Below are 20,894 nucleotides of genomic sequence, written 5' to 3' on the forward strand. Positions count from 1 at the left end.
ACAAGACCAAGTGCGAGGTCTTGCATCTGGGTTGGGGCAATCCCAGGCACTGATACAGGCTGGGCAGTGACTGGCTTGAGAGCAGCCCTGAAGAAAAGGACTTGGGGGTGCTGGTGGATGAGAAGCTCAACATGTGCTCTCAATGTGCACTTGCAGCTCAGAAAGCCAATCGGATCCTGGGCTGCATCAAGAGAAGTGCGGCCAGCAGGTCAAGGGAGGTGATTCTCCCCCTCTATTCAGCTCTGGTGAGACCACACCTGGAGTATTGTGTCCAGTTCTGGAGTCCCTATTACAAGAAAGATATGGATGTACTGGAACGTGTCCAGAGAAGGGTCACAAAGATGATCAGAGGGCTGGAGCACCTCTCTTATGAGGACAAGCTGAGAGAGTAGGGGTCATTCAGTCTGGAGAGGAGAAGTGTCCAAGCAGACCTTATTGTGGCCTTCCAGTATCTGAAGGAAATCTACAAGAAAGCTGGTGAGGGACTTTTTAAGGATGATGGGTAGTGATGGGACTAGGGGAAATGGATCCAAGCTAGAGGAGGGGAGATTTAGATTAGATGTTATGAGGAAGTTTCTCACTATGAGGGTGGTGAGACACTGGAACAGGTTGCCCAGGGAGGCAGTGGAAGCCCTATCCATGGAAGTTTTTAACGGCAGGCTGGATGTGGCTCTGGGCAGCCTGATCTAGCAGAAAGTGTCCCTGCCCATGGCAGGGGAGTTGGAACCAGATGATCCTTGAGGTCCCTTCCAACCCTGACAATTCTATGATTCTATGAGCACAAACTTAATACAAACATCTCAGACAATGCTTCCACTCGCAGAAAATAAGATTCTGCTTATTTTGTTGATAAATTTTGAACAACTCAAACTTTCCCTTTTTGCGGCATTACAAAATTAATAGGTCTGAGAAAAACCTCTGCAACTGTTTCCAGTTTACACAGACAGAAAATAGAGTCATGTTCACCTAGCAGCTCAGTTTAACATTATTAAATTTCAGATTTAACAGCCTTCCTACAGGACAACCCCACAAAGAAGCTCCACACAGTGGTCACAAGACACACTGAACAGTGTGGAGGTACCCAAGCAACCCATTTCCATTTCCTAGAGTACAATAAGATATTCATAAAAACAGATTTGCTTCCCTTTTGCCATACTTAAAAAGAGAAGAATACTAAATAGAATGTGGAGAGTGGCACAGTAATTTTAAAAGGGGGATTTTTTTCCAAATTAATTTCCTGAAGTATGTTGATGTGAGGAGAAAGTTCTTCACAGGGAGAGCTGTTAGCCATTGGAATGGGCTGCCCAGGGAGGTGGTGGAGTCACCGTCCCTGGAAGTGTTCAAGAGGGGATTGGATGTGGCACTGGGTGCCACGGTTCAGTAGTCATGAGGCCTTGGGTGACAGATTGGACTTGATGATCTTTGAGGTCTTTTCCAACCTTATTGATTCTATGATGTAATGTTAGATCAAACGTTACTGGAACAGCTAACCTCCAAAGCAGCACTTCAGGTTTGTTACATTGCAAGGCAATGACAAACTCCAGGTGAGCATTCAGATCAGTCAAAGACCAATGTTACATTTGAATAAAGTACATTTGCACATTGCATCATTTTATTAGCAGTACCTGCAATTGCTGAGTTATCATAAGCTCTAATTTAAGTTTCCTTGTTAATCCTAGCTAAAAAAAGTTAAGTCAAAGAAGTTGCAACCTGATGTTCATACAGTGGCCTAAACTGGTAAGTGTCCAGAGAAAACTTTAAATAACCCTGAATAATTTTCATACCTTCAAGGTAGTGAACATGATGCCTTGCTCCCCATGCTGCAGATATGGATCCATCAGGTCTTCAATTAAGTGCACTTCGGATCCCAAATTCCTTATCCTGTCACATGGGGGAGAAGGAAAGAGAACAGGTGAACAAAAGATGGTAGAATATTCTTGCTTTTTGTATACAATGCTGTGGAAAAAACATGCTTTTCTCTAGGTCAGCAATTTCACTGTTAACTGCTCAAAATTTTTTAAGGCCAATGCAAACATCCACAATAGAAAATTTGCTAAGTTACAAGAAGCTTGCAATTAGTCCTGTAATGAGAAGCAGAAATGTTTAATACAGGTAAAAACACTCATACTCCCTATGCTCAGCTTATGACTGATGCTGCTTGTAGTACTTACCTGGCTCGTAACACCACATAGAGAAAAATAGGAAGTAAGTCATCCATGGACCACAGAAAATCTTCCTGAAGACTCTTAAGTACATTCTGAGAGATCTCTTCAAAAGTTTGCTGGATCACCTTCAACTTGTCAGCTGGAGTAAACGTGGTACTATTTGGAGAGCAGAAGCAGAATAGAGTAACAGCAAGAAGATATAGATGGAAATAAATTGGGAAGACAATTTGCTAGCTATAGCATGCCTGTGTTTAGGAAGCCAAGCCAGATCATTCACACCGAACCAGCCATGGTTATCAAGCCTGTGTAGTAGCCCAGGCTATAATGAGGGGATCAAGGCACAGTACTGCAAGTGACACTGTCTCCACAGTTTTAAGATATTGTAACATGATGGGAAAGGGGGAAAAATCCTTTTTAAAATCCTTATTAGCAGAATTTGCCAATATTTTTAGCGGGAACTCTGAAATGTCTTGGTGGCCTGTCTTCTGATGGTGAACATAGAAAAGGTGATGGGTGAAGGATTGAAATCAAGCAAACTTGATTGTAGCAGGAACAGTAAAACACTAGAAGACAAATTTCAGAGAATTACCTGATTTGCTGTAAACACTCAATTGCAGAGGCAAAGCAGGCATCTTTTGTATTTGATGATACCTGTGTAACCATAAGAAGAATTAATCTCCCAGGTTTAAACCCCCCCCATTCTGCAGAAAAGCAGAGCAACATGTGACATGAACATAAAATATTTTCTCTTTCCCTACAGTTTTCCAGAGCAAAGAAAATCATCCAGGAAATCTGCCTATGTGTAATTTTTAAGAGTTCCATTTAAAATTCAGAAAAGCTTGTACTGAATTCTTGGGTATGTTATGAGAATCAGATCTTTTGGTATCTTTCAGGTAAACTAAGACTAAGAATTATTACATCTGAATGGTTAACAATCAAGAGGGAACTTTAAGACTTGGAATGGTTGAAACTGAAAATGTCACAGCAGTTAATCAAAGACTCAGGTTTGAGCAAATGGAAATGAATACATAGGAAGTCTAAGTCTTTCTGAATGAAGCAAGTAGAGAACAGATGGATAGAAAAAGAGAAATTCACAGAAATTAGGAAACTGGACAAGAAAAGAAGCAGATACATGTGATGCCTTGGCTAAAATCCATCCTGTTTAACTGAAGAAGTGACCTAGCAAATATGGTAAATGGCTGCAGAGAGCACCACATACTGCATAATTCAGAGAAGATCCATGTCACATCATACTTCACAGTGGAAGGGCTCGGCTCTATAGCCAAAACCAATAATAATCAGAAGTGTGAAGGATTCAGCTGGTAAGTATTTTGCCTTGTACCTAAAAACATTTCCAGTCTGAGTGAAGGTTTGCATCATGTTTTATCAGGTGAATCTCCATAACTTGGGAAAAAAGGGACTTGTTTTGCTGTGAATCCACATGCTCAGGGGTGGGATTCTGCAGCAGCACTCGATCTCTTATCAAATACCAGCTCATCTGTGTGCAGCAATTACTAGGATGAAAACTGTGTTTCTGATTATTACAGAATGTGCACAAACCACAGTTATACACATGGAAGAGGGGACCTGAAGGCAGGAGTATCTGAATGACTAAAATGGAACATTTCAAATAACAGTACATTGACATAAACAAATGAATTACACTGTAAACATTAAAATTGTTCAAACAGGTGATTATTAAACCACTTTTACTGGACCACAAAGGTTGAGTACTACACTACTACCATCTGAGCCTTCAGCTACTTTTAGTAAGATAATGATTAACACCACCACAATTCTTCTAACCAGACAGCATACAACAGTAACTCCCAAGCAGCTTGAAAATTTCCTTGCTAGACTTTTATTCTCACACTTTCATAAAAAGAGACAAAGCATGTATTTTCTTGAAGTCAAATTCATCACAGAGTAAGACAGTAAGTGACAAAGCTGGACTGACAGTGACTGGAAGAAATCACTCATGTAGTTCTTAAATAGAAGACAAATTTTAAGGAAACAAGATAAAATAGCATCTTTTAAGCAAAACGATTGGTCAAAACTTCTTTGACCACTTCATGATCTCAGCTTCTTGAAAGAAGCTCTGAGAAAAGCATTTCAAGGCCCAACATACATACCTTTCTACTCTCTCCAAGGATGGATACAGTTTCTGGCCAAAATTTCCTGGAAAAAAAAAAAAAAAATCCAACAGAGTCTATTGAGAAAGCATATTCTTAAGGCATTTTTTACCTTCTGAAATCATCATCATCATCTATGAGATACAACTCTTTCTCCAGAATCTACTACATCTAGCACAGAGATGGAAAATGCCCTAATTTGAAATGTCTCACTCTGGTTCTCTAGTAATGCCAATTTCCACCATTACTCCCTCAACTCCCTCTTCCTTTGGAAGAGGGAAGTTTTAATTCAGACTTTCAAGCATACTAACTAGCTTGAGGATATGTTTTGATACATTTTAATTAACAAAATCACTTAAGTCAATAAGAGGTTTTTGAGTTGCTTTATAAATGATATGCCACAATGTAAGTTCTATTTTGTTGCTGAAGCATACTCACACTTGCACTCCAAGAAAACCCAGAAGAGCCAGATCAGTTTGTTTGTTTAGACGTAAAACACATTCCCAGTAGGTATCTTCCTCACGCTCATTGTCCAATGCATACAGCATAAACAGGGGAGGATAGAGTCGTGGCAGTAACACAGGGAGCAGCAAACCAAAACTGGTTACCACATAGCTATAACAAAAACCAACACACAAACAGAACAGAGGAAGGTGGTTTGAAGAGGAAGACTTTTTAAAAACCTAATTATTCATAACAAAGAAAAAGAATCATTGGAGCAAATATTTTGTTTAGTGTAAGCTTATTACTGAGTAATAATTCATCAAATATTACCTGTGTTAAAAAAAATAAGAGTAATTTTCCTTTATCATCCACCCATAGATAGATTTGGGGGGGGTGGTGGTGGTAACAGTGCAAGGGTTTTGTGGTACAAGTGTTCTAAACAGAACATTGCCTCTTTTCCTTGTTAATGTAAAAGCTGAATACTGTACTACACTAAAGCTTTACCTGTATCCTCACGCTGATCATTTGGCCCCCATTCTGAGCCACTCTGCTTCAAACTGATTTTTACCTTCAAAAGCACTGTCCAGAAAATAGGCTAAAAATCACCAAGTTACCTGACTAGATCCACTCACATTTTGGGCTCCATAAACTCAGTAGTTACATACAATCAAGCTGCAATCCTAGTAGGGAAACCTGAAATTGAGGTGCCTACTAATACCCTCTACCCAGGTCATTGGATCATTTCTCAGTAGGCTACCTCTGCTGGTCCCTCTTACTTGTTTTGATCACACCTGGGACTGCTGTGGACAGGACAAGGATGAACTCAAGGGTGAGCTCCATGTGACTGGCTATTTTTGACATAGTGTATGTGCATTGGACCTGCATTACACCCAGTGCTTATAGTTCAAATAGTTTTCTCAAGCCTACACTGAAGCCTGAACTTTTTTACCCACAACAAAATCAAAGGGATTAAAAAAAAAAAAAAAAAAACCAAACAACACCCAAAACCAAGCCCACCACCAAAACCCCAAAATCCCCAAACCAAAGAACAACCAAACAAAAAAACAAAACCACCCTCCAAAAAGAACTCCCACTCCTAAAAAGGAAACAAACCCAAAAGATCTACTTATATCCCTAAGTTAAATGTGCTTATCTTTCTTTCCTCAGTCAACAAAAACCTGAAAGATGAAATAAAATTAAGCCTTCATTTCTTTTTATTTGTTTATTTTATGTACCCTGGCTCGGGAGATTCTGATCTGGAGTCAGATTTCCCACTGCAAAATGATCGCCTTCCTTTTGTCTCTGTTGGCTGAAATGGAATTGTGCTGCCCTCATCCGGAAGATCAGGAAACAAGAACCTAAATGGCAATACACAGAACAGAATTTCATTTCAGTAAGTTTCTAAAAAGCCAGATTGGAGAGAAGAGTCAATGGAAATAATACATGGTGGTGCCAACCTCTCCAATGCCAAAGGGAAGTCATTGTGCCCCTGTGCTCTGCATTGGTTAGGCCACACCTTGAGTACTGTGTCCAGTTCTGGGCCCCTCAGTTTAGGAAGGACATTGAGACACTTGAACGTGTCCAGAGAAGGGCAACAAGGCTGGGGAGAGGCCTTGAGCACAAGCCCTATGAGGAGAGCCTGAGGGAGCTGGCATTGTTTAGCCTGGAGAAGAGGAGGCTCAGGGGAGACCTCATTGCCCTCTACAACTATCTGAAAGGTGGTTGTAGCCAGGAAGGGATTGGTCTCTTCTCTCTAGCGACCAGCACCAGAGCAAGGGGACACAGTCTCAAGCTGCACCAGGGGAAGTTTAGGCTCGAGGTGAGGAGAAAGTTCTTCACTGATAGAGTCATTAGTCATTGGAATGGGCTGCCCTGGGAGGTGGTGGAGTCACCATTCCTGGAGGTGCTCAAGAGGAGATTGGACGTGGCACTTGGTGCCATGGTCTAGTCATGAGGTCTGTGGTGACAGGTTGGACTCAATGATCTTTGAGGTCTCTTCCAACCTTAGTGATACTGTGATACTGTAAAGATATCTTTCCTCCCAACAAGGCTATTAACAGTTAAGAATTTGGAGTAGGTCTTCTTTCAAATTGGCAAGATTGAATCAAAGCTGTAATTGCTCTCAAAAATTAAGCAAACACATTGCTAATCCATTGGTGAAAACTTCAGTAGAATATGCTGCAAGTCCTCATCTCCATCTTCTGCACCCTTTGAACAGGCTTTTCAGAGCATGGATATTCACGTTCAAGGCAAGTATCTTACAGCCACATTTTGAAGTACATTGTAGTATGCAATACACTGTGGTGTAGACTTCTATTTGGACAGAATATTCAAGACTCCTTAAAAAGGTTAAGGAAATATAAGCAACTCAAAACAGAGTAAAGATACTGACACACTTGGACTGCATATAAACACTGGACAGTTTGAGTCCATGAGACAGCTTTCATTAATTCCACAGTAGTTTGACTTGAAAATTGGAGTCTCATTACCTAACCAACTGGAAGATGCGTTTGAGGTAGGACTTTATCTCTCTTACAGCCTCCTGCAGTAAGCGTCGATTAGCTCCTACTCCAACATAGGTCATTCTGTAGACAGCTACTAGTGTTTCTACCAGCTTGCCCAATGGATGGAGAGGAGTATCACAAGCCTGAGATGAAACACATTAATTGGCCAGTCAGGTCAAGACAGACAGGTCAGAGATCCAACCACAGGCTTTGAGAAAAATTAAACAGTACAAATAAATTGTTTTAGTGGGCTGTATTTAACTAATTGCCATGTGTAGAAAATATCTGTATTAGCTGAATACAGCTCAAAGAGGAGTCAAGAAAATACAAAAACCTATGCTGCTACTTGGAATAGTCATCTGTGCCGTAATATTAACTTGCAATAATTAATGAGTATTTCAAGATATTTTGCTGGGATCCAACATACAAGAATTAAAACAGTAACTCAGCAGAAACTGACTTTATAGTAGTATTCCATTACTTATGTAGTGGTTTTAGTCCTAGCTGTAGATTTTAATTCAATAAATTAGGAAATTATAAGCAAGCATGAATGAATATAACATAAGTCACAAGAGTGCAAATAAGGAAGGAATTAAGGAAAGACACTACAAAACAAGCTTGACCTTTATCAAATATTTCTTTATATTTTCATATTTTTCCAGTGTGAAGGCACCAATATGTTGTGGAATGAATTCCAAACTTTCCAGTGTCTGAGTATGCGAGCGGCTCAATACTTCTGGGCTGCAGTTATAAAAATGACAGAGACATTGTACAGATTATTCAAGTCATACAACAGGAAAAACACTTTGAAGCCAGCAACTAAACTAAACATCAGTATACCCCTAGGAAGGGTTATAGTGCAAACTACTAAGAGCTCTGATTTTATTTAGGATTTATTGTTGTAACTGAATTTTTAGTTTTCTACTTCCGCCTAGTGTGCAATTCTAAGTTTTTTCAACGCTTCCCTTGTCTTGCACTCTCTTGGAACCAACCTGTCTTTGTGATGCCGCCGGTTGGTAGTCAAAGCCACTGCAATGTTGTCCCAAGCCTTCCACCTGTCCCCTTGGCCCGGGCTCTCACAACCAAGCTGGTTCCAGCATTCTTCAAATACTGCCTTCCATTTCTCATCAGGAGGTACTGCCAGGATCCCAAGCTTCCGCCTAACAAAATGACCAGTTAGTCTGTTAAAATGGAGAGTGGGGAAACAGAACATTCAGCTAGGAAGACTACCTACAGCTCATGTTGATTTCAGCTGATATACTTGAGAGTCTCTACTCTGAACCCAGTTTCTCAATAAGACTAAAGCTAAAACCTACTATTTAATGTGTAATTTCTCACCTTCTTTTTAAAAGAACTTACAAGAAGCTACACTTATTTTTTCCCTTGTTAACTAACATAATCTATATAACATATTACAACATTACAGGATTAAAATGTTTTCATCCCTACACATGGGAACAACTATGAACCTTATTAATTCAACAAGTCAATCAATCTTTCTTGTACTCTTCCAGGAAATGTTTGTTTATACACAGAGTGATTGGTTTTATTTTAAAGACATCAGGACATACTGCACTTGACTGGGCTTATCTTCACCATTCATATTCATTCAGAAGGCTCAGGACACGTTCATGTAACAAAGACATAGTACAATTATGTCCCAAATATCTGACTGTCCTGGAATAGCATAGGTACACAAATAAATACCAAAGACAGACATGATATCTGCCCCTAAATCAATATCTATAGATGATGCTGAATGACATGTTAGGGATGTGCAAGTAGAGAGTAAACAGCTCAGCCATCTGTTCATCTACAGCCAGTGCTCAGGGATTCTCTATGGCCAAAAGAAAAACAAGAACTGTTGTTCTTCCTATAGAGGAACAGTTTTCTCAGACAATGAAATGTAGAGCTTTGACAAGCTTTTGTAAAGCAAATAAATGCTGTCAGACTTAACAGTTTCAGCTTGATTTAAATCAAGTGTCAGAAATGGTCAAACTTCTCTTTAATATTCCTTTCCACCATTTTTGAGATGATAACCAGCAAGACTGCTTCTAGTTTCACAAAGTTGGATCTAAGGTTTTTCACAAATTATACCAGGAGATTTTCAACTTCAAGAGAGCCTGAAGCGGGTAGATGAAACTCTTATTTCATAAGCAGTCTTCACAAACATGTACTGACATTTCTTCATAGCCTCCCTACTGGGATAAAAAGCAGACAGCTGCTAAGGTTGCAAGTGTTCAGTTCTGCAGAAGTCTGCTTAAGTTTGCATCTTGTTGCAGGTGTCAGCACTGCCAAAAATTACAGTGAATGCTTCAGGAAGCACACTGAGAAATAATCTATGTAAAAACATTAGAGTTGTGTTTTCCATTTTAGTCTGAAATTTGAGTATGCCTCAAAAGATACCAAAACCTGTACAACTATTAGTACTCTAAACCTGTGTATGGTGCTACCAAATACTCACATTTCACCAACTACTCTTTAAATTTAAATTGCTTCTACTTAGAAGTATCTTAGTTATGACTTAAATAAAACACGTTTTTCCCCAGAGATAATTAAACAAATTGACCTAATGCATCTGTTATAAATAGGGCTACATGTATAAGGTTTTATGTCCTTTGGAAAAGGACATTAGTTATGTTCTTAAGTATTACTGAACCATGAGAAATTACTTCTTATTCAACACTCACAGTGCTTTAGGTTTGTCCTTCTCATTCTCATACAAGCTAGGTTTGAAGTAGGTCCCTGTGATTTTTATACCGGATCCCCATTCTCCACTGAAGAGACCTTCAATATAATCTCCATTGGGCAAGGTCAGTGTTCCCTTGAGAGAAGATAATAAACAACATTTAACTGAAATCCACCAGGAACCAAACTACAAAGAAGGAGACTTTAAGACAGTAACAATTTACAAATGACAACCCTAATACCAACCTTTCCATTCAGAGTCCAGTTATCTGAAAATTCCCCCTCATAGACTGTGTCATCCTCTGAAAGCAGAATTCCAGTCCCCTATAAAAAGAATCATAAAGAGCAAAAAGTGGTAAATACAACAGAAGACCAGACTGCAGATCTAAAGGTACACTGTTAAAAGCTGTTAAAAATTGCTAACAAATAATTTTTTTAAAGCAGTTTCTGAAGGAGCCCTAGGTAAAAATGAGCAGGGTAAAGAAGATAGTTTTAAAAAGCCAGGAAAACAGAAGGTGAGAAGCACAGGTTTACACAGCACTACATACACTCATCTACCCCAGAAAGACACCACACAGAGGAAAAGTCGCTATAGCACAGAGATCAGTGTTCAGCTCACCATCATTTTGTTGGTGCTGAAGGCTCCTTCATAATACAGTCCAAACTGAGTAACCACAACACCATTGCCTTGGCAAAGATCATCTTGCCACATTCCCATATACTTTTCTCCTCTGAAGAAAAATGAAGTAGGAAGAATACAAGGATTACATTTAAATCCTTTTGTTGGCTTTACTGCAGTATTTGACCATCAAAGAAACCATTAGGAAAGATTCATACAGCACTTGCTTCAGCTCTGTCAATCAAGATTCACTAGATTCATGGAAATAAAGACTCTTTTTGATAGACATAACTATAATGCACTTTCTTTCACAATTCACATTATAAACTGGCCTCACCCAAGCAAGCTTCCAGATGCTGAAGCCCTGCTAAAGCCAGTTCCAATCCAATGAAACCTGAGTAGTAGCTACAATGCAACAGAAACAAGGATCTTGTTATCTGGTCTGGATCTGGTTTATTCAAGATCTAAATTGCATATAAATGGGGATCTTTGCCCTTTTCAAGTATCTACTTGATGTATTTAACAGTTATTTAGAAAAGATGCAAGAAGCTTATTTTAGGCTTATTTTTCACCAAGGCTTTTATTTTTTTTTTACCTAAACTCGGATGACTCCAATTGAGAGGTTAATAAATGAAAGAAACCAATCTGTTCTACTTGAGGAATAGAAGGGAGAGCTGTAAAGTCATGCATAACACTGAAAATTTTAATGAAAGAGATCATGTTGCAGAAAGACCTTTGATAATAGCCTAACAAAGGTCACATAGGAGACAAAAAAAAAAAAAAAACCAAACACCAAAAACTAGAGAAGACTGCTCACAAGTGAACACCAGGCCCTTCCAGATTATTATTTTAAATACTTGTCATGCTAGAGTTTGAAACTGCATGCAAGTCTGAAGTATTGTGAAATCATCTATTTTCCCCTTGGCCCGAAATAACATGAAGTTTTTACTCTACAAGTAATAAATTAATATTAACTTGCCAAGTACCTTTTTTTTGCTTGCTTTTAGAGGGAAACTAATGACCAATTTAATAGAATGCTGCTTACACAGAGCATTTTCCTTCTACTACCATGGAAAAATTATGGTCTTAATAAAGAAAGCAAGTCCAGCCATCAATATAAATTCAGGGGTATCTTCCAGCGGATTGGATCCATATTCAAACAGGATGCTGGTCTGATTCATCATGCCAACTGCAAGCATGTCTGCCTGGTGAAGGTTTCTTGAGAGACCAGTGCAGCACACAAGTTACCAGGACACAAACGTAACAGGGCGAAGTCTCATTTTCCCAAATGACCAGTTAGCAATAACCCTTCCCTCCTATTTTTACAATTGTACATCATTGTACATCATGCCAGTGTTTTAAAGATCTGTAGAACTGAAGCATTACCTTGTAATATCATCAAAAACTCCATAACCACTCTTCTTATCCATTGTCCACTGTCCAATAAACATACTGGGAGAGGAAGAGGTCAGCTTTCCACTGCGCAGCAGACCATGACCATGACGCATGTTATCCTGAAAACACCCTTCATACACCTCACCAGTAGCATAGCTATAAAGGAAAAAATGTAAAAATCCTATAATCTACCTCTCTGTTGTGCTTGGGCTGTTTTGTTGCTGGGTTTGGGATTCTTTGGGTGTGTTTTCTGTTTGATTGGGTTTTGTTTGGCTTTGGTATGTTGTTTCTTTGGTTTGTGTTTGCTTTTCTCTCTTAGGGTTTTTTTTGTTTGTTTGGGTTTTTTTTTGTTTTAACCCCCCCCCCCCCCCCAAACAGATCAACTATTTTTGCTGTTAGGTATTACACTACGGCTACACCAATCAGGAACTATATAGTAAAAGTGTATTTGGGATAAAAGTGAGCCTTTAATTGAAGTCTTTCAATGTTTTGTTTTGCAGCCACTCTCTCCCCAGCAAGGTCATGAGAGGTTTTATGTATCTCTCAGAAAAAAAAAAAATCCTCTATTATTGAAAGGTGATAGCAACACTAGAATAGATACTAATAACAGAACATCATACAAGTATACATTGCAAACAAGTCAACAAAAGCAAAGCAGAAAATAAGCCAAGCCAACTATAATACCAAGAATTTAATCTTGTTATTTAACAAGAAAGCTATATACAGAGGCTTGGTAAGCAGGGTCAGAGCATCAGCAAGTGTTACACATTACCTGTAGACTCCATGTCCACACATTTTGCCTTCCTTCCAGTACCCCACATAATGGTCATCCTTATTAAGCACTTTGTTTGGCACTCTGTATTCACCAAACCTGTCAACACATGGAAATGGAGCACAAGCAGCTACAAACCTGAGACATTTCATTAGTAACAGGAGCAGATACATTTATTTATCACAGACCCATTCTAAAATCAGAACACTCCTCCATCCTACAGCTGATCACCCCAATTAGTTTTGGATTTTATGAAAGATCAAGTTTTTTATCATGCAGTTGCAGAGTCTGTGAAGACAACAAGCATACCTCTGGATCACAGTATCACCACGGTTGGAAGAGACCTCAAAGATCATAGAGTCCAACCTGTCGCCACAGACCTCATGACTAGACCATGGCACCAAGTGCCACGTCCAATCCCCTCTTGGATAAATGACAGACTGTCTATATATCAACCTATATCTTGTTAACATAACCCCGAGTCAGTAAAATTCACTGCAAAATCTTTAATTTTCTCTTTGTTACTGTCTCAAAGGTATTTCTTGCCCTCTGGCTACACAAATAGTGGGATCTTACCCATCCTCCAGCCCCGTCCGAAAAGATCCAGAGTACATTCTTCCATCTGCCCACTTAAGGATCCCTCTGGGAAAAAATACAAAGCAATACACACGTGTAAGAAAATCAGTTCACTTCATACTTCCCAAATAACTTCTGTGAATGAGCCTACTTATTGGTACAGCAGCCAATCTGTTTCCAACAGCTATGTTTATTAAATGATGTTACCTGCCATGAGGTTTCCCTGAAAGCCATCTCCCATCATAAACAGCATCCTTAAATCGAGGGTCCTTATAGAATGTGTATTTGGCACTGCGAGAAATAGGAGGTTCCTGTCTTGGCACATTCCCACCAGCTCCATATAGAATTAAGTCAGAAGTCCCTCTAAGTGCCTGATCCACTGCTTGGCTTATTGCCCTCAGCCACTTGTTCTGAAACAGAAAGTGTTTCATCACAGAATTTAGCTAACATGTTTCCTCATGGAATCACAGCTTTACAAGTGCAATAGTCACCTCTGCACTCCTCAGTGCAGTGTTGTAAATTGGAGCAGTGCTACAGTCAAGCAAAATGTACAGTCACCCTGCACACCAAGTCACAGAATGATGTAGGTGAATATTTAGGCAATACTTCTCCCTTTTTGGTTTCACAGAAGGGGAAAACAACTCATCTGTATCACTGAAGCCATGCTTACCTTTTCCTGTGGTGATGAAGAAACAAGAACAAGCTGTTCTTCTGGTGTTGTAATTTTCAACCCATTCCTACATCAGGGGAGGGGAAATATTTTAGTCTAGTGAAATTTCATCCTGAAAAAGGCAAAACTGCTCAGAGCATAAATACTGTATCTTCCCTACCCCACTTGGTATTCACCAATATTGAAGTCATCAGTGAAAGTAAGCAGCAGGAAAGATTACTAATTTCCCTCTTGCCTCCCTTATTCTGATAATTATACAACTATATTTTTAAGACAGAAATAATTTTTCTGAAACAAGAAAGAGGAGTAGGCATTATTGCATCCATCCTATTCTGCTCCCAGTTTACAATAATTTGTTACAAAATGCTCATCCACCCTCCCAAGATACCTGACATCACAAGCAAGAATACTCACACATTACCAGCTTCTTCTGAAAGAGCTTCTACCCACAGTGTGGACAAAGAAAAAATATGGTGTGTTGAGAACTGTAGGCAAGGAAAAGGAGAAAGAAAACTTCATCAGGTACTGAACCATTACCCTTGCCCCGTGCTTTTTGACCTCAAACTATTCAGTGGGTTTTGTTGGGTTTGTTTTGTTTGTTGTGTTTTTTTTTCCTTCCTTGAAGACTAGGGAAAATTGAGCACTGCAAGTTTCTTGTATGCTTCTTCCCAAAAAATAGCCAATAAAAACCATGCCAGCCACAGGGCAAGAGCAATCCAACACCACCAAAAGTACAAACTTGCAAGCTTACTTGTAAACATGAAAAAAATGCCTCTTTTAAGTGTTCAAGCAAAACTACAGCACAACAAACTTATTTTCACTATATGAAAATATGTTGTGTTGTTTGATGCAGAGTTAAGGTTCTGTTTCTGGACACATGGTGGCTTACCTGAGCATGCACCAGAGCATCATTAAAGAGAATGAACCAGTTCACAGAGAATCTTCCGGCATGCTGTAGGGAGAGCCCACGATTGCTGCTTTCACAGATCAGACGCCTCTCTGGCTTTCTCAGGGAATCCTACAGGAAACAATACTACAGGTTAAACAATAAAAATAAGTATTACAGCAGCTTCCTTCTCACTGTGACTTAAGGTCAGTGCTCTTTGTATTTCACAGCAAAGACTGAACCTTTCTAACGTTAAAGGGAACTACAGCAACACAAATCAGAAAAATGAGAAGCACAACTGTGACAATAGCATCAGTAACAGACACAGGGCATAACACTAACAGCAAGAGATTCAAGCTGCTAATGGATTGACAAATGTCATTATACCGTCATTTTGCCAGGAAAGGTCTTCCAGAAGCCAAGCGTGTATTCTGCTTCTTTCCTTTTTCTGCTGAGATGGACAGCAAGGCTCTCATAACATGAGCTAGAATCCTGTAGTTTCTGGTATTCTGGAGATGCCTATAAGGCACAAGGTAAGACAGACCTGAGAGTGTATCTGAACACCTGTACCAACAAGAGTAACCAAGCTGCAATGCAACTATTAATTTTGTTAAATCAGCACCAAATGCATAACAGGTGGTCTGGTTATTAAAGTAACAGCGTAAACTACATTATTTTCTTGGTCATGGGTTCTGTTAGTGTGCTGGGAGTTTTAAAAAAAAATAATCACAACACTTCTACGAATGTTAAGAGGAGAGTAATTAATACCCAATTACATTATCTACCGTGTTGCAGCTTAACAAGCTGTAGCGGCAGTGGCAGTAATTGCAGGAGCAACACTTGGAATGCACGTTTATACCAAGACAACAGCTACTGTTCCTGTTTAGTCATTGGTTATTTCAAATGAATGCAATTATGTACATCTAAATGGGTAGCAAAAGGCTACCTAATATGCATACAGTACTTTCAGTAGTGTATTACAGCCAAGGATAGCTACAGGAATGATGACAGATAGAACTGGAAAGCAAGAGGCAAATATCAAAATACTGTATTTTCAATTAAGTGCTTGGGCACACAAACCACTTCTGTAAGGGTACCAAGTTTTGACCTGTCATGTGATCTGGGCAGGTATGGTGTGAGACTGTGCAAATGAACTTGCATCATCGTCCCCGCAGCAAGCACAAGTCAGAGGTAACTTCTCTGAGGACTAAGCGATTTGTAATTATCTTGACATTTATTTCTGAGCCTAAAGTTTCATGTGTGTTAATGTGTGTTCATGTGTGTTCAGATACAGATAACAAAGCAAGCTTACCACTTCAAAGCATGTGGCAAGCTTTAGCAAAGTCCTAGCGTAACTATGAAGTCGTCCAAATGGCATGAAAAACAGAGCATTCAGAACTTCAACTAGCTGGACGTTTTCCTCATTCTTCTCAGACAGTTTCTGTAACAGCTCCTGGTTTTTACTCAAAAAGCCTCTAAATGGTGGGAGCATTAGGGAACAGAGGGAGGAAAGGATAAAAAAGACAGCAAGACATCAATGACATTTTATATAAATGAGCTCAGAATGACACACTTTGGATTATTATAAAACAATAAAAAATATAAAAGCAAATGCATGCTTCTTACTAATTTGTTCCCAATAAGGAAGTACAGTCACACAGAGATGTAGCTCTCTACTAACTGCAACACAGGACTTGATTTACTTATGCTCTCATGTGCTGTCATTAAACTGCCTGAAGAAAGCTGACTAAGCTGCCCTACTTGGAAAGTAAGTAATTGCCTTTTATCCCCTTTAATACTTGATCAGTGAAAGAGCTAACAGGTGGAATGACTTCCCCATTACTGGTTGGAGTATCCAGCTTCTAACACTGTTGATTCACATACAAGAAGGCCTAAAAGAATCTTAACTTTGCTCCAGTGAACTTCCCTAAATATATCCAAACAATCCCACCCCTGCCACTTGAAGGCAGCTGGCCAGTCTTTCCCCTAACTATAAAAATTACATCCTACCTCAAGGAAAGGCAGGAAATCTGTTCAATCCTCAGTCTGACTTCCAAGAGGGAGAACTAATCTAGTTCAGAGAAGAAGAGGGAAATGATTCTGAAGACAATGCATTAGCACATAAACCCAGGAGTTCCTTATTAAACGGAAAACAAACCTACTTTTCCCTCTCCTTCACCATATGTGTGCACACATGCACGCACATATGACACATCTGCATTAAGTCACATCCAGCTGGGAAGTACTTAAGCCACAAGCTGCAAGAACCAGGTGAGGCTGAGAAAGAAGGCCCCAGGAACAGCAAAACAGATCAGAGAATTGCACAAGAGGGTCTCTAGGAATTCTGCATGATTAGTAAGGTGCCATTTTATACACCAAAGTAATGTACCTTGTCTGGGTCTGCTAATTATAGTTAAGAACTCTTGTGTTCACAAGCCTTAGGAATAACATATTTCTTAAGAGAAATCTTATTTCTTAACCATATGGATGGCTTACATCTTTAAAGTGTTTGAGATCCTCACACAGAGGTCTCTCTATAGAAGTGTCAAACAATAACAGACTTGTAACACTGAGTATAGCTCACAATGTTTCAGGGAAGATGCTCAAAAACCTGACAACAATGGACACTTCTATTGAAGCCAGCACCTTTTTTTTTAAAGTTTGGGCTATATTTCTTATGTACTCCCTACTGCACAGCATCTGTAAAAGAGAGGCTGACATTGTTAACCACTGACTCAAGACAGTATTCCTTGGAGAGGCAGGGAATTCATTGTTATTGGCAGAGATTTTATTGACTTCCCTTTGCAAGTAACAGGCCAAAACTTTTAAGACATATCCTCTCTGAAGTTTCATAATCTGAAGAAGTGTTATTCACTTAATGAGACTTGCGTTGCAGTAGAAGCTGTGACACCTGATGTGATGAATTCAGTACAAGTGATGTTAGCATCCAGAGCTTTCCAGTACTAATTAGAAATACTTGAACTAAGATTTCCTGTAAGTCAACTGAAAAAATCTTGACCAATGCAGAAAGATTCTCACTGTCTCTCTGCAGTGGGATTTTGTATTTAGATCTTGGTACAGTTTCTAAGGAGCAGAATATTCTTTGCATTAGGTATCCTGGTGCTTCCAAGAGCTTCAGATACCATCATTTATGCTACATTCAAAATGCTCCATAAACAGAACCACTCCCAGATTACAGAATTTGTGATAGAAGGAAAGCTGGCAATTCTTCAGATGCGTTAAAAAATACCCTTACTGCAGTAACTTCAGAGCACTAGACTGTAAGACACAGTGGCATTAACTTTATTTCAGTATTACAATACTACTGAACTGAGGGAAAAAACCCTTCACTTTATCATCTATAAACTCCAAATATACTGAGTTCTTACAGTAGTATTCCTCCTACATTCCAGAGCATTTATGCATGAAATAAAGTCAAGCAGACTTGAGGCAACGATGTATGTGCAGAAATGTTAGTTTTGCATCATTTTAAAACACTTCCATGAAGTTAAAGAATTCAGACCAAAGCAAATTCACATTATCTACTCTTACTAACTCTTAAAGGAAAGCTTGCTGTTCTCTATTCTCTTCAAAGCAATGTTTGAAAGAACAAAAAACAATGAACAGACAATGAAAACTTAACGTAAGACTAGGCTTTCCAAAAAAATCATTATCTGAAATCTATTTACACCTCTTTCAAGGAATTTACAATAATATATGCTTTTTCCCCTCCCTTCTCCACCTTCAAGATAAAGCAACTAAACCCATTCAACAGCATTTTAACCTACATTTTTATCACAGGTGAGAAGTAATGTTTTCCTCATCTTATGGAAAAGGAGTAAGTATACTCAAGCAAGCTGAGACTAACTATCTCCATGCTCATCACTACACACACAATTCTTTAAAGTACAGTTCTTTGTGAGTTGATCAAAACCTCTAGAAAATGGTAAAGCCTTACTTACATTGCTGGCTTTGCAAGGAGCATAAATCCTCCCATTACAAGGAAGTTTGTTACTGAAGTACAATACCTAAAATAGGGAAGAAAAAGAGCCTCAGTTACAGAGTAAGAACATCCATGGAAATAGCAGCTGTTGTAATTACTAACGAGATCTTTAATATCTTCTACTGAAAAAGTAATTTATGTACTTGAGAAAACACTAGAAGGGTGAATGGTTCAATATTACTGACACACTTAGTATTCATTCTGCACACAGAGGAGAGGTCATACAACCTTATTCCACATTTCCCCTGTCATTATCACAATGTAGAGGGTTTACTTTGCAAATTAAACCTTTGGGGTTTTTAGTATTTTTTCTGGCCCTTAAAATTTGGGCATGTACAGAACAGATTATCTCTTTCAATAGCTTAATACAGCTAGCTTCTAATTATATTCAAGATGAGAATTTATCTTTTCCTGCTATTTGGCATTCTACTTTTCACCTCTCCCCATAAAAAAAAGAAAACCATTGAAAAAAATAAAATCCATCTTTCTCTGAAGGAAATGGTCTCATCTTAGTGGAATATATATACTTTTGTCACTTAATGGATCTTTGGAAGATGCTGAAGGCACTATGCACTATACTAATGTCCCTGGATATAGTCTGATGCCATCCAAAGAGAAATGTGTAAAGCATCAAAAAGTAAAGGGGGAAAGCAGAAGACAGGCAGGAACAATGAGAACGGGAATCAGGTATTTCAGCCTTTGACAGCACAGAAGAAGAAACATTTCTAATTTGGAACTCCAGGTTTCAACTGGAAATCCAGGTTAAAAGAAAAACTGAAATATTAAGAAAGGAAGAAAATAGATATTTACGATTATGAACAACCCATGTGATACAGAGAGAAGAAAGCTTCTTTTAGGGTGATATGACTTAAGTTTATCACCGACCCAGTAATTGTTGTGCCTGCATTAGAAAAAAGTGCAATTAGCTGCACATTCAAAATGCTACTGCAGAACAAGTTGATGACTTTGAAATTTTGTTCCCTTAAAGATTTTCAGCTGTCCAGTGACCAACACTACATTCAGGTATGACATTTTTAGACTCTTCCCTCTAGCTAGCATTTTTCACACAGGCCTGTAGGTGTCAAATATGACTTCTGCTACATTTAGATGAGATTAGTCTTTTGTGTTAAAAGGTGAGATGTTAGCTATTTAGCAGGTATCAGGACAGAATCAGTCTTCTGGGAGCCACAGTTTAGTTAATGACTACTAAAAAGGCATTTTGTAACCACAATGAACTCTCAAAGGTAGCTTTACTGAGCAGCCTAGCCATGGTAACATTATTATATTACAAGACCCTTACTATTATGTACAAACATATCACTTTTTTTACAGGTATATATGCAGCAATGAAAGAAGAATTTATGTGTAGAGTTTTTCACTAGGAAAGGTGAAGTTGTCCAGCATGCTCCAATGGTGAAGGCTTTGAAATGCAAAACTCACTATGAAACAGATTTTGTGTAAAACTCTGTGTATTTTAAATTTCAAGAAGACACTTTTCACAAGTCCCTTATGTAGCTTTTCTTATGATCTCCTTTCCCCTAACTCAGGGCTGCTTCTGGTCAGTAGATGAAGCCTGCAGAGACTCAAGATGACAGGGAACTGGATACTTGCTCGGTGTAACTATCCAAAAAGAGACTGGAATGCTTCAGGATGGCCAAGCTCCTTGCTTCTTTTACTCCATGAAGAAAGCTACTTAAAGAAGCTCCATGTTGACCAATGAGATAGCATAGCTTGCTGAACCTGCTTGCCATTTCCTGCAATAACTGGATTGTACTTGCACTGCCCAAATTATCTGTAACAGAAAAAAAGCAATTTTGCTTACCTTACAGAAGAGCAGCATCTGTTAACAAAAAGAATTACCACAAGGTGCTGTTTAGATGTTTTAATGGCAATTTCACCTCATTATCCAGAAATTCAACAATTGTATTTAGTCTACAGTTCAAATAATTGTTATTTCAGGTAAAACAGTCAAGACACTGCAAACACTAATAACTAATACAGATCTCAAAATACAGCTGTAGTACACCAGTTCATCATAAC

General features: G+C 38.9%; 1 protein-coding gene across 4 annotated transcripts in view; it reads right to left on the bottom strand.

Annotated features, from left to right (window-relative positions):
* The window catches only part of ALS2 (alsin Rho guanine nucleotide exchange factor ALS2), a 42,419-nt gene that overhangs the window by 2,123 nt on the left and 19,402 nt on the right, over positions 1–20,894 (bottom strand). For 3 of the 4 annotated variants that reach the window (XM_068138297.1, XM_068138296.1, XM_068138295.1), the window contains exons 11-33: positions 20,466–20,646; positions 18,814–18,879; positions 16,164–16,326; positions 15,239–15,370; positions 14,855–14,983; positions 14,380–14,450; positions 13,966–14,032; positions 13,503–13,705; positions 13,296–13,361; positions 12,720–12,818; positions 11,939–12,103; positions 10,553–10,664; positions 10,180–10,257; positions 9,936–10,069; positions 8,238–8,426; positions 7,869–7,986; positions 7,231–7,388; positions 5,977–6,099; positions 4,736–4,912; positions 4,298–4,343; positions 2,755–2,816; positions 2,172–2,321; positions 1,785–1,881 (exon numbers count right to left, since the gene is read on the bottom strand). In XM_068138297.1, the coding sequence (XP_067994398.1) occupies positions 1,785–1,881; positions 2,172–2,321; positions 2,755–2,816; positions 4,298–4,343; positions 4,736–4,912; positions 5,977–6,099; positions 7,231–7,388; positions 7,869–7,986; positions 8,238–8,426; positions 9,936–10,069; positions 10,180–10,257; positions 10,553–10,664; positions 11,939–12,103; positions 12,720–12,818; positions 13,296–13,361; positions 13,503–13,705; positions 13,966–14,032; positions 14,380–14,450; positions 14,855–14,983; positions 15,239–15,370; positions 16,164–16,326; positions 18,814–18,879; positions 20,466–20,646 (2,786 nt within the window). The remainder of the gene's footprint in view (positions 1–1,784; positions 1,882–2,171; positions 2,322–2,754; positions 2,817–4,297; positions 4,344–4,735; positions 4,913–5,976; positions 6,100–7,230; positions 7,389–7,868; positions 7,987–8,237; positions 8,427–9,935; positions 10,070–10,179; positions 10,258–10,552; positions 10,665–11,938; positions 12,104–12,719; positions 12,819–13,295; positions 13,362–13,502; positions 13,706–13,965; positions 14,033–14,379; positions 14,451–14,854; positions 14,984–15,238; positions 15,371–16,163; positions 16,327–18,813; positions 18,880–20,465; positions 20,647–20,894) is intronic. The other variant, XM_068138298.1, reaches the window with a different exon arrangement.

This window comes from Melanerpes formicivorus, unplaced genomic scaffold, assembly GCF_026170545.1.
Source record: "Melanerpes formicivorus ecotype bairdi unplaced genomic scaffold, bMelFor1.0.p_v2 SCAF_5, whole genome shotgun sequence".
Lineage (NCBI taxonomy): Eukaryota > Metazoa > Chordata > Aves > Piciformes > Picidae > Melanerpes > Melanerpes formicivorus.